Source organism: Callorhinus ursinus, unplaced genomic scaffold (assembly GCF_003265705.2).
Source record: "Callorhinus ursinus isolate GAN/ISIS: 27379988/994484 unplaced genomic scaffold, GSC_fseal_2.0 scaffold9, whole genome shotgun sequence".
In the NCBI taxonomy this organism is placed as follows: Eukaryota; Metazoa; Chordata; class Mammalia; order Carnivora; family Otariidae; genus Callorhinus; species Callorhinus ursinus.
In genome coordinates this window covers 2208071-2221368 of record NW_027397071.1, presented here as the reverse complement: position 1 = coordinate 2221368, position 13298 = coordinate 2208071, and the positions used below count along the sequence as shown (strand labels likewise).

The following is a 13298-nucleotide window of genomic DNA, read 5'->3' as shown; positions in this document are numbered from 1 at the left end:
GATTTTTGAGGACAATGACTCATGCTAAAACTTTTTTTAAAAAATATTTTATTTATTTATTTGAGAGCGAGAGAGAGCATGAGAGACAAAGCACGAGCAGGGGGGAAGGGCAGAGGGAGAGGGAGAAACAGATTCCTGCTGAGCAGGGAGCCCGATGCGGGACTCGATCCAGCACCCTGGGATCATGACCTGAGCTGAAGGCAGATGCTTAAACAACGGAGCCACCCAAGCGCCCCGTGTTAAAACTTTTTAACTATAATATAAAAAATTCCATTAAACATTAAACTTTGTTTTCATTTTGCAAACTCGAGTGCTAACTTTCAGGACAAAATTACTTTTTTAAGTAACTTTTCTTTCTAAGTAATACTCTTATAGGACATTTAAGAAAAAAAAGTTAAGAAAGGAAAAACTCCCAAACTTTAATAGTGTTCCTATCTTTTTCTATGATAGGTGAAATCATACTGTATGTACAATTTTGAATCCGGCTTCTTTAGTATTTTGAGATAAATATTTCCACATGCAATTATACTGTCAGGGAGAGGAGGGTGGTGCAATGTGAGAGCGGGGTTCTGTTATCAGCAGGCCTGAGTTTAGGTCTAGGACCTAACAGCTGGGTTATCCTTGACTGTAAGCCAGGGTTTCCTTATTTCAAAAATAAGAATAATACACTCCTAGGGTTATTGTGAGGATTAAGTGATATAATCTGGCACAACGCAAGACACAATAAAAGCTGTTATAGTTTTCTCAGAGCCAATGTGGAAGTCCCCTGCACCGCTGTTGAGATAAAGGTATGTCTCCGTGTATGACAAGAGACTAGAACACTTGCTGTCAAAGACTCTAATGAGTACCAAAAACCAAACACAAATTGCTGAATTAAGATAGTTATTTATCTCAATGTCTGCCCTTGAAATGACTTGTTAATCCCTAATACCTAGATCAATCCAACATCTGTTTTCTCTAATTCTGCTCCTATGCTACTAGGAAAAAAAAAAAAACAATCAGTAATTATCCTGTCTGCTGCCAAGACAAATGCATGTTTTTCAATGTCAGCTGGGCCCTCCATCAACACTATTAGGAAACGGTTTTAATAATTCTTGGGTGACTCTCTATGCTATACCATATAGCATCTGTGGTTAACATCCTCCAAGATGTCCTTCAATAACTGCTTCCTGATATCTATGCCCCGGTATAGCTGCCTCCTACAGTGAATAGGGCTGACCCATGTAACCAACAGGATACCACAGAAATGACAGTATATGACTTCCAAGGATGAGTCATAAAAGATATTGTGCTCTTTCTTGGAGTGCTTGCTCTGGGGAAATTAGCTCATATGATGTGGGACACTCAAGCAGCCCATGAGAGGTCCCCATGGAAAGAACCTGAGGGTTCCTGCCAACAACCAGCATCAATGCCCAGGCAAGTGAAGGAATCACCTTGGATCTTCCAGCCTTAGTTGGGCTTCAAATGACTTCAGCCCAGCTGACATCCTGACTGCAACCTCATGAGAAATCCTCATGAGCCAGAACCACAAAACTAAGCTGCTACCGAATTCCTGACCCATAGAAACTACAAGATAATAAATGCTTATTTGTTCCACGCATTCATTTATTCAAGCATTATTAGGTGCAGAGACTCTAATGGAAGAGAGAGATTCATAAAAATCACACAAATATACATAATCACAGAAATAAATACATAGTTAAAATCTGTGAGAAGTGTTCTGTAAAGAAGAACAAGGTGGAAAGATAATTTAGATTTGGAGAAGCAGAGAATGTCTCTTCCACAAAGTGACAGCTAAGACCAAAAGTAGAAGAGTTTTACAGAGGTAAGGGCACATCTGGGAGCCACACTTTAAACCTGCCAAACTGCCTTCATTTACGCATTTTACTCCACTTCACCAGCTCTCCTGTAAGAGAATGTCGTAACTGTCCCTTCACTCTATCTACTCTCTCCTTCCCCTTGGTTCTCCTATTCTAAAAAACTTTCCTACCCCATTTCTTCTTCAGACACCAGTGAAAACTCCTCATTCCACCATTTACCATTAAAGCATAATCTGTTTTGCAGCTCTATTTCCTTTACTCCCATTTATTCAACCTACTGCAGTTTTGCTTCCATCTCTGTTAACAATGCTAAAACTGCTCTTTCAATGTCTAACAATGATTGACCAAATGTCAAATCCAGGAACTAATCAAATTTTAGTTGCATTAACTATTGATCATTCTTTCTCTGAAATTCTATTATCTTCTTTGACAGTAAACTACTGGTGGTTCTCCTGTATCTCTAATCACATCTTGTCTGCATAATTTGTGGGCCCTTCTTCCCAGATCTTAAAAGTCATTGTGACCCATCAGATATTGGGTACTTAATGAGTAATAAATACAGTTCAGGGCTCTCAAAATTTAATGGCATTATATAGAAAGTGTCATAACATTTAATAAAGGGAAAATTCTTTTTCAGCTCCATCTTTAAGCTGAAATTGAGTCTTCTCACCAAAAAGAGGTTTAAATCTCCCCTCTTCTCCAACACAGCAAAGCCAAGCTAGGCAGGAAAATTTGATCTCTGATGCTTAAGGTACAGTGGTTCTTAACATTCTTGGGGTCACAGATACCTTTGAGAATCACCTAAGAGGTCAAGACCTTTGAACAGGTTCAAAGGCAAACACTAAACCTTAGTATTAAAGGTTCCTGAGACAAGACATCTATGTCCAGGATCAAAAAATCTACATGAGACAAGCAGAAGATTCCAGAATGGATCATATCTATTTCCTTAGCCATACTATGTTAAGGGTTACCTTCAGTATCTTCATGATTGAAGACGTAAAGACAAAAAGAACTCTCTATATATCCTTTATAATCCAAACCCGTAATGAGTATAAACCATTCTCATTACCCTGCAACTTGTCTTTTTTCTCAAATATTGTAAACATTTAGGTTAAGTGCTCATTTTTTTTTTTTTTTAACAAATCTCTCAGTCTTTTAGTTTAAGAAGTCCTCTAGGGGTGCCTGGGTGGCTCAGTCGTTAAGTGTCTGCCTTCAGCTCAGGTCATGATCCCAGCGTCCTGGAATCTAGCCCTGCATAGGGCTCCCTGCTCAGCAGAGAGCCTGCTTCTCCCTCTCCCACTCTCCCTGCTGGTGTTCCCTCTCTCGTTGTGTCTCTGTCAAATAAATAAAATCTTTAAAAAAATAAAAAATAAAAAAAGAAGTCCTCTAAATAATTCTTTATATGAATAACTGGATTGGCTAGAGAGGTTAGATTTTTATTGTTCAAGACTAAGCAGAGTCAGACAGAATACCCTGGATCACGGTCTCAGTATAACCTGGTTTTTGTCTGGATAAAAAGAAAATGGTATCATTTAAGAGAAAAGCAGGAATTTTAAATCTGTTTGCTTGTTCTTCAAAATGCTTACATTGGTTAGACAGGCCTGGATAAAAGTATAAAGAGATAAATTACAGGTTTACCATTTTTTATGCCATGTATTTAAATATTTAAAACTTCAGGGCACATTAGATATTTATGTATAATACTCCATCCCAACATCAAATCTATTATATTTAAAAATCATTCTATGCAAATGGAAATAACCTTTTTTTAAGTTACTTAGGTGGAAAAACAAACTGAAGCAGCTACATATGTCAACAATAAATACAGTAAAACAAAAATATTTCTAAGCAGTGTCAATGGTCTAGGTCAAATTTAACACGGTCATTCAAAAACATCCAGAGCACAGGCCCCAAAGGTGAGTCTGTAGTACCACCTTCATATTAAAAGAAGTTTACTATGTCTTAATAAGTATTAATAAATTGAACAATTTGAAACTTAAATTAGAAATTAGGGTTATACTCTTTAAAACTGTATGATTTGGGAATTTTATAAGATGCATTATCTTGGTACGTAGGTGCTCTTACACCAACTCTTATTAAAATTATTTTTTCCATTTGTGATTGTCCCTTCCCGTAATATTTCATAACATTAAAAGGAATTTTTTTAAGTAAAATCATGACTCATTCAAATATAAAAATGAAAATGTGTTCAACATTTTATTTAACTCAAAGAGAACCTGTCAGGTGACAGATAAAAGGAATCCCAAAATTGAACACATTAATAGATCAGAAATACTGAAATGAATGTACAAGAAGGCAACTTCCACTGAATCTCTAAGAGGACAGAATCTGCGTGTCTATAGACAAAAAACATTTAGTACTGACATTAGTTATCTATAGTTCACAGAGTTGTAAAATTGTTTTCTTGGAACAGCTTTCTATATAGAATCTAGATTATGCAGTTTTCTACTGAAGCACACGTTTTTTCCCTATAATAATATAATGCACATCTCCTATGGGAGATATTAACCATACAAACCCACCTAAATGCTCCCTTCCTCAGGAAACTTATTGAAACAATAGTCTGTTGCCACAATTTCCTCCCTTCTCATTCATCCAACCCACAGTAATCTTGTTTCAAAACACCTACAACATCTGTCTACAGTCTCATCATATCCATTCGCTATTACTGCAATTTTCTTGACTATGGAAGACTGGCTGCACGTCTTAGGATCTCAAGAAACGAAAGAAAGGAAAAACTCAAGAAACGTCTGAAAATAACCAGATAATTTAGACAAAAGTCTAATTTCTAGGTTGGCTGCAGATATCTTGCTCAATAAGCGAAGGCAGAGGCTTATTTCTTTTGTACGGCTGTATGTTAGCTTTAATTTTCCACAACTAGAGACATCGGAACTCATTTTTGAACATTTCTATACAGCCCAAGAATAGAAGCGGACAGAGCTGCGAGAGAGAAAAACTAATTTCTACCTGGTGACAGGGCACCTAAACCTCAATTACCAAGCAAGGAGGAGTCAGCCCTCGTCACTTCCCCCTCAAGTGGCCAGGGAGCGGAAACACAAAGCCAGATCAATGTCCCTCCAGGGACTGCGGGGATCCAGACGACTCAGCATCTTGGGCTTAGCGCCTTACCAAGCCCTGACTGGAGCTGCTCTGTTTGTGGAACGCCGGGTCCACAGGCGCGGCAACATAAACTCAACCCTGGGACTGTAACCCGCAAAGGTCCCAGCCGCCCTATCTCGCCTGCATCAGGGCGCGTGCCTTCCTAGTGACTCCAGCACCACTGACCCTGGTGCCCAGGTCCACCTACCCTCTCTCTTCGATAGGTCGTTCCCGACAGCGCCGCGGGCCAGAGGAGCCCGACTAACCTCTGGGAAAGAAGCGGCAGGCTCATTCTTCCAGAGAGCGGACAGCACTAACCCCCTCTGTCCGTACCCTCAGTCCCGGCCGAGTCCGAAAGCCTCCCGCCGCGCCCCCACCCCGCTCCGCCCCGCCTTCCCTCCCGGCCCCGGTCCCAGTCCCACTTCTTACAGCACTCCGGCGGTCCCATCCGGGCGGGCAGCAGGGCGGGTTAAGCTCCTCGTAGAAAGCGTCCGAGCGGCATCCCCGGACACCCTTGGCCAGGAGCTCGGCGGTCAGGCGAGTCAAAGTCCCAGGAGGCTGGAGTGACCAGCTGCAAGAGCTTTGAGTGGCGAAACACTGACTTCCGCTACCGGCCGGTCCTCACCAACCGGAGAGCGCCTACGTCATTTCCTCCTCGAAGGCAAAAGGAATGCCGGGCGGAAGTGGGTCCCGAAGCGGACCCGGAAGGGGTAGGTCCCGGCGCCGGGTCCAGGAGGCTCGGAACCTCGTGGAGGCCAAGGTGGGGACTGTAGGCGCGCGGCGTTTGATCGCTTTTGCTCGCGGCTCAGAGTTAGTTGCGTGGTCCTGGCTGAGGCCTCCGTGGCGCCAGCAGCAGAGGAGGCGGGGGCATTTGCGGCCGGTTGCTAGGGTGGTGACTGGGAACCGACCGTCCCCGGAGGCCGCCCGCAAACGCCCGGGGCTGGCGCGTGCACCGGGTCGCCCGAGGATGCTCAGGCATCGGTGCGCGGAGCACCCCCTCACTCTGTCCTGACTGAAGACTCGGGTTAGGGACGTCTGACAGGTCTGTTACTACGCCCCAGCCCCTCAGTACTTCATAGAAAACAACGTGTTTTCGGGCTCCGTATGTATTGGAAGCAGGGATGGTAGGTCGCGGAAGAAGGTTAGGTCGTGACCTCTCTCCAAAAGGCGTTAAGATCTGTGCACGTGAGACACAAATGACTAGTGCCAAGTCGTATGGAACGTACTTTTAAATACTGGGGCAATAGAAAAGGCTGCGAGAATGGTCTAGCCTCGAAGGAAGTGGGCCTCAGAAGATAATACCGATTTAAAAATAGGTTAGACATGACAGTGCACCTTATTCTAGGTGAGAGGAACAATATGAAGAAAGCAAGGTGGCAGGACAAGGAAGGAAACCAGCTAACCTGACAAGAACCCAGTGATAAAAGACCTGGAACAGAAAGTGGAAAGAGAGAAAAGAATCCTACTTCAGAAAACCTATGAATTAGGTAGAAGTTTCTAACAAAAGAGGACAGAGGCAAAGAAGCAGTTTAGCTTAGTGGTTAAAAGAAGAAATTTTGGAATTTGACTGTGTTGGAACCTGGCTTTGGCGCTTAAAACTGGGTATATGACTTTGGGCTAGTTATTGCATATCTCTTTGCTTAGTTTTCTTGTCTGTAAAATGGAGGTAAGAATAGTACCTACTTTGTAAGGTTATTGTGAAGAATTTTTTATCCTTATACTTACAATATTCTAGATGCTTTTCATTTCATTTATTTATTTATTTAAAGATTTTATTTATTTATTTTGACACAGAGAGAGAGAGAGACAGCGAGAGAGGGAACACAAGCAGGGGGAGTGGGAGAGGGAGAAGCAGGCTTCCCGCGGAGCAGGGAGCCCCAATGTGGGGCTCCATCCCAGAACCCTGGGATCATGACCTGAGCCGAAGGCAGACGCTTAACAACTGAGCCACCCAGGTACCCCTCTAGATGCTTTTTAAAAAAATATTTATTTTAGAGAGAACATGAGCAGGGGGAGGGGCAGAGGGAGAGAATTTCAAGCAGACTCCCCACTGCGCACAGAACCAGCTTTGGGGCTCAATCTGATGACGCTGATCATGACCCCAATGTAACAAGAGTCCGGGGCTCAATGGACTGAGCCACCCAGGCGCCCCTAGATGCTTCTCTTAAGTGCTTTGCACATGTTAACCCTTTTAGTTAACTCAGTTGCTATTTGTAATTAAACAACTGCATTTGTTTACTCAGGTGTATACATTGAATAAATCGCCATATAGTAAGTGCTCTGTAAGTCTTGGCTGCTATAATAATATTTTTTATTAATGAGCCAAAGTTTGCTGCAAGGCTTATGAGCCTGAATGGCAAAGGGGATTGTGTATCTTAGAATAAGAAAAAAACGAGGGGTTCAGGAAGCGAGGTAGGTTCGGTTTTACCCATATTCAATATGATGCTGCAAGGTATTTGAACGGGTATCTCATGAAAGTTTTTGGAACTCTATCATTTGTATTCGCGTACATGAACAGGACTGGAAATAGAGATATAGGTGTCCCTAGGCCTAGGTATGCTATATGAAGACTCCAAGGAAAATACTGTGGAAAGAATTGATAGATGGCCAAAGACTATCAAGAGGAACTATAGTTAAGGGGCTGGAGGAGTAAGGAAGAGTTGATGAAATGGCCTAGGCTAACAGCATTATCATCATGTTAATATTCTTTCCTTGATTTTTAACTGGCTTTGTTGGTTCTTAGGTGAGGAAAAATGAATGGTTACTAAAAGAAAATACTAAAGAGAGTAGGCATTGATCATTTGTCTGTTAAGGTAGGCTAAAACCAAGTGTAATCAGAATGGACCCTGTAGAATTAAACTAAAAGTAATAACCAACAACAAAAATCAGCTTCCCCAAAAAGGATGTATTTGCTGTCGTGTCTTTTTTAAGTTGTGTGGGTGTTTGGGGCACTTTTCATTCTTCCATATCAAGACCAGACTGGCATGACTTGGTATCTCCTTCACTTGTTGTCTTTTTTATCTATAAACGTGTTTTCAGTGAATTTGATTTAGGGGAGAACTAAGGCATCTTTCAAAAATAATATGCCATGTTGCTGTATCATTTTTCTGTGCCAAGGGTAGGTGGCTGACCTGATTTGGAAGTCAAAGAAGGACATACATGTACTACAGTCTTTCTCCCAAGTGAGGAACCACACAACCACAGCGTCACTTGGGAACTTCTTAGAAAAATCTTGGTTCCCATCTCATACCTACTGAATCAGAATAGGCACTGTGGAGCTTTGGTGGACGTGGTTCCCAGCAATCTGTTTTCATAAGCCCTCAGGTGATTCGGATACATACTAGAGTTTGAGAATCACTGCTGGATGTGTGCCACGAGGTTGGGGATTTTATTTTACTCAACACTCTAGTGTCTAAAACGGCACTTGTCTAGGTAGTGGGATTACAGTAATTGTTCACTGTAAATGTTTTCCGACTCAATCTTGTCAATCTCAGTGTAAAAATTTGTTGGTGGTTAAATGAACAGTAGTGAATTATTTAGCTGCACTAAGGCCATGTGTCAGTTATTGGTGAGGCGGGCACGACAAGGTGACCAATTTGAGACTTGAGGAATGAGGGCTTACATGTTGTCAACAGCAAATACAAAATGATGATGTCCAGGTATTTATGTCAGTGCTTTATTCAGAGTAAATAAAGGTTAAGAAGTCACAAGTTACACGTTTTAATCACATGATACACAGTGGTGTTTGCTAGCCTGGCAGAACCAGGGTGCCCATTGAGCTGACTTTTCTTTGTGTGTGCACAGCTACCTCACTTGCAGTATCAGACGTTATAACATGGGGCTCACGAAGCAGTACCTACGCTATGTTGCCAGTGCAGTCTTTGGCCTTATTGGCAGCCAAAAAGGTAATATTGTCTTTGTGACCCTTCGTGGTGAAAAAGGACGCTATGTGGCAGTACCAGCCTGCGAACACGTTTTCATCTGGGACTTAAGGAAAGGAGAGAAGGTAAGCCGGAGATCAACTAGGTCGATAACTGATTTATAGGTATTTGAGGATGGAGAGGCAGAGTGGGAGAGCTCTGATTTATTATGCACAGATTTTTTTTTTTTTAAGGTATGTGCCCCTGAAAGAGAAATCTTTCTTCGTTGGGTCTAGGTAGCCAAGTATCAGGTTCTGTTGTGTTTTTCTGCACTAAATTCTGAAAACCGTGACCAAATAGGAGCTTACCTCTTAGGTATCCATTTGTAGTATTTACAAGTAATTATTTGTAATCACAATTCTGACATGTTTGGTTTTCTCTACCAATTCTTTATTTTTCAAGTTCTACTAGTTGCCCTCACAACCAGTTATAAAATATTAGGCGTTTGAAAGGAATAATACTTAGCTGTGTTGGCAGAACCTTTTTTTTACTGATACAGAGGAGGCCCAAGTTTGTTAAACTAGGCTTTGATATTTTGTGTCACTGAGTTCCCTAAGCCTACCATTTCTACCACACCAGATACAGGTATTTTGATCTTGCCCAGTCACTGTGTGACTCCCAAGAGGTTAATACTTTGATACATGTTGCCAGCCAGTTTCTTGGGGATAAACCATGTAGCACCCTAGTGCCCTACAGGTTGGTTTCTCTCAAGATGGGGCTCAGTTAAAACAAGGATGTGTTTATAACCCTTTATGGAATATCATTTAGTGTTAACTTAGGATAAGGACTTAGTAATTTATCGCTTGGGAAATTTTTGTACATACCATGCTAATGTAGAGCTTTGGAGAAAATAATTTTAACCTTGAATGTTTCGTTGCCCTGTACAAATAATAATTCCTGTATGAAAGAACTTGAGATGGATTGCAGAATTTCATTATTATTCATAAGAATGATTTGGAATTATTGATGCTCTTAATTTTACTGTCCCCAGTTATTCCCACATATTTCCTTTGATAACGTGCTTAACTCTACCTGTACATTGTTTATGATTCTTGTGATTTCAGATCCTCATCCTTCAGGGGCTTAAACAAGAAGTCACTTGCTTATGTCCCTCCCCAGATGGGCTACATTTAGCTGTTGGTTATGAGGATGGGTCTATCCGAATCTTCAGTCTCCTAAGTGGGGAAGGAAATGTGACCTTCAATGGACACAAAGCAGCCATCACTTCCTTGAAGTATGATCAGCTAGGGGGCAGGCTGGCTTCCGGGTCCAAGGTGAGACCTTGAATCAGGTATCCAGATTTTAATCTAGTAAAGGAGTATAAGGCTTATGCTGAAGCAGCTTGTTCGCAAAAACTGTTGGGTGAAACAGTGGGTCTTTGATGTACAAAATAGGATAGGTGGTGGAAATGGAGGGAAGAGAATGAGTATGAATTGGGAGGTTCATTTTGTTGCCTGTCACATTCTCTAATAAAAGCCTCTTAAGTCTAGGAACAAGATGAGGCTGCCTCTGATAAGTATTGTATAACATCATTATGGAAGTGCTACTTAAAACAGTACACAAGGGGAAAAATAAAAAAGATGGGACAAGGAGAGACAAAACGGTCATTCTTTGCCATAAAAATTGGCAGCTTTCCTATGTCTCAGAGTCATCAGTTAGAAAACACAATGTAAAAGATTGCATTTACAATAGTATATTAAGTGACAGAAAAATACCATGAAACTGTACTGAAGAATGTAACAGAAGACCTGAACAGAGATACGAATCATGTTCTTGAATGAGAAGACAAAGATGCTGGTGTTTTCTGGTTAATTTATATAGTTACAGCAATGTATATAAGTGTCTCAAAAAGGTTTTGTTGTTGTTGTTTTAATAACATGACCAAATTATTTAAAAGGGTGTATGGAAAACAAATGAGTGAAAAAAAACACCAGAAATTTGGGAAAGAGGAATAATAAAAGAGGACTGTAGATTTTTTTTTTTCAGAGTATTTTTTTAGGAGGTCTCAGATGTTAAAATGCGTTATGAAGTCATAATTAAAATGTGTAAAACTAATCTATCAACACAAAATAGTTAGGTTGTTGCAACCAAATGGGAATCCCAGACACAAATCCACTTTCCTATTCCTTATTGTGTTTCTGGTGTGTATAAAAATGATGAATTCTAAAACAGTGCTTAGACAATTGGCTATGTAGGGGGAAGTTTAAGTAAAAGCTTTATACCACCTACCAAAATGAGTCACAGATTAAAGACTTACATATTAAAGATATTTTAAGTAAACTGGAAGATACAGAAGTAAATATTTATCTGATACCAGGGTAGAAAAGGACTTGAAACCTATCGGCAAAGAAAGAAATTATAAAGAAAAAGTGATAGATTTGAATATTTAGATTTAAAACATTTGTACGTTTAAAAGAAACAGGAAAGTTGTTAAGAATAAGTTCCAAGAGTTCTTATCACAAGGAGGAATTGTTTTTCCTTTAGTCTTCTTTCTTTTCTTTTTATTCTGTTTATATGAGAAGATGGATTTAGCTAAACCTGTTGTGGTCATCATGCTATATGTATACCTTAGACTTATACAGCAATGTATGTCAATTATTTCTCAATGAAACTGGAAAAAAGTTAAAGGACATTGAAAAAGAGAAAGTATTTAATATTTTCAATATAAAGAGGATTAATATCTCTCATCTCTTAATAACTTACAAACAATCAAACAAAAGTAAGACCCAGAGGAAGATGAAAGATAGGACTTAGCAGTCCGAGAGAGGTACAAGTGACCAGTAATCCCCACAGAGCATGGACAGAATTTCTTATTGGTATTCAGAAATGTAAATTCAGTAACTACTGAGACAGCATTTGTAGCTGGTTTTTGAGAAACTGATAATATCCAGAGCTGAGGAGATGGGAAAACTGGCCTCGTCATTCATATCCCTGGTGGACCTAGAGATTGGTGCAATTTAAAGAGATCACCTTGTGATGAATTGCAAACTTTAAAAATAGAAATACCTTTTAACCCAAGAATTTCCCTCTTTAGTATTTATTCTGATCCGAGGTATATATAAAGATTTATGTCCAAGAATGTTCACTTCCACATATTTATAATAGCGGAAAATTGGGAACTACCTAAATGGCAAAAGTAGAAAATGTTTAAATGGATTATGGTATATCCTTAGGATTGATTATTTTGCGATCATTGAAAATGAGAACAGTCTGGAAGGACATGGAAGAACGGAAATATTTTGAAATAATGGGGAAAAACGGGGGGAGGGTTATAAAATGACATGAATAGCATGATCCCAGTGTTCTGAAAATAACCTGAATGTTGAATTGGAGCAGTATAGATGGTGGAATTAACTGCTGTTTATTCCCTCAAAACTTTATGCTTTCCAAATTTTCTACCAGGACTAGGTGTCACCTTTGTAATAAAAATATTATATCGTATTGTTTGTCGAGGCCTGATGAGGTAAAGAAAATTTGTCTGTATTATCTGATCCCTTTAGGACACAGATACTATTGTGTGGGATGTGATCAATGAAAGCGGCCTCTACCGTCTAAAGGGGCACAAGGACGCCATCACACAAGCACTGTTTCTACGAGAAAAGAATCTGCTAGTTACTAGGTAAGTAACAGTTTCATTTCCAGTTCTTTTCTATGTAAATGCATCAGAGAGGGTTTCAAAGACAGAATTTGGGTCATTCCTTCCTCATTCGTCCGTACTACCCTCAGGCTCATGCGTTAGCTTCTTTTGCCCTCTGCTTTCCTCTCTCCTTCCCTCTTCTCCCCAGTAGTACCCTAGAAGGTATCCATAGAGTTACTTCTAGCATTTTTAATTCTCTTTTCTGATTTGTCGTGAATATCCTCTGGTATTAGCTTTTTCACGGTCCTTAAGCTTTGACATGCCATTTATAGAATGAGCTGTTTGCTTTCTGGATCCCGAGAAAGTCGGGAAAACAGAATGTAGAGCAGTGAGCACAGGTGAATACCAAGTGTTTGAGTTGCCTGCCTTTTGAGAACAGACATACTCTATATGTAGGCCTTCTGAACATCTATTAGGTTGAACCATATGAAATTTCCATTTGTGCAGGTCAAACATGATAGGTCAAATATCAGCAATTTCATATGTTTCAACCTGATATAATAATTGTCCGTCCTAAGGAATGGCCACCCAGGAAAGTTTGGGATACTAAGGTTTGCCAGCAGTAACTGGAAGAACTTTAGTAATGATTCAGAAGCAGTTGTGAAGGAGCACTGAATGCTATACCACTGGTGGGTTAGTTCCTGTGGGATGGCACATTGGTGTGTTATTAGATAACACAGATTTTGTGAGAGAATGACCAAAGTTCTACAAGAATATACACATTTAGCTTAGGAAACAGTTGATCCTTGAACAACAGGGTTGAATTGGTCAAGTCCTCTTGTATGCGTTTATTTATTTTTT

At 40.3% G+C, this 13298-nt stretch overlaps 2 protein-coding genes across 5 annotated transcripts in view; one reads left to right on the top strand and one right to left on the bottom strand.

The window, feature by feature from the left end:
* Positions 1-5557, bottom strand: part of GDAP2 (ganglioside induced differentiation associated protein 2) — a 69080-nt gene extending 63523 nt beyond the window's left edge. The window contains exon 1 of one of the 2 annotated variants that reach the window (XM_073896067.1): positions 5370-5557. The gene's annotated coding sequence lies outside the window, so the exon portion shown is untranslated. The remainder of the gene's footprint in view (positions 1-5369) is intronic. The other variant, XM_025872535.2, reaches the window with a different exon arrangement.
* A 73-nt stretch (positions 5558-5630) lies between these two features.
* Positions 5631-13298, top strand: part of WDR3 (WD repeat domain 3) — a 30441-nt gene continuing 22773 nt past the window's right edge. The window contains exons 1-4 of one of the 3 annotated variants that reach the window (XM_025872540.2): positions 5631-5700; positions 8745-8946; positions 9925-10134; positions 12361-12479. In XM_025872540.2, the coding sequence (XP_025728325.1) occupies positions 8776-8946; positions 9925-10134; positions 12361-12479 (500 nt within the window). In that variant the 5' untranslated portion in view covers positions 5631-5700; positions 8745-8775. Of the gene's footprint in view, positions 5701-5828; positions 5983-6738; positions 6896-8744; positions 8947-9924; positions 10135-12360; positions 12480-13298 lie in introns of those variants that run through there. The other 2 variants (XM_073896066.1, XM_025872541.2) reach the window with 2 other exon arrangements.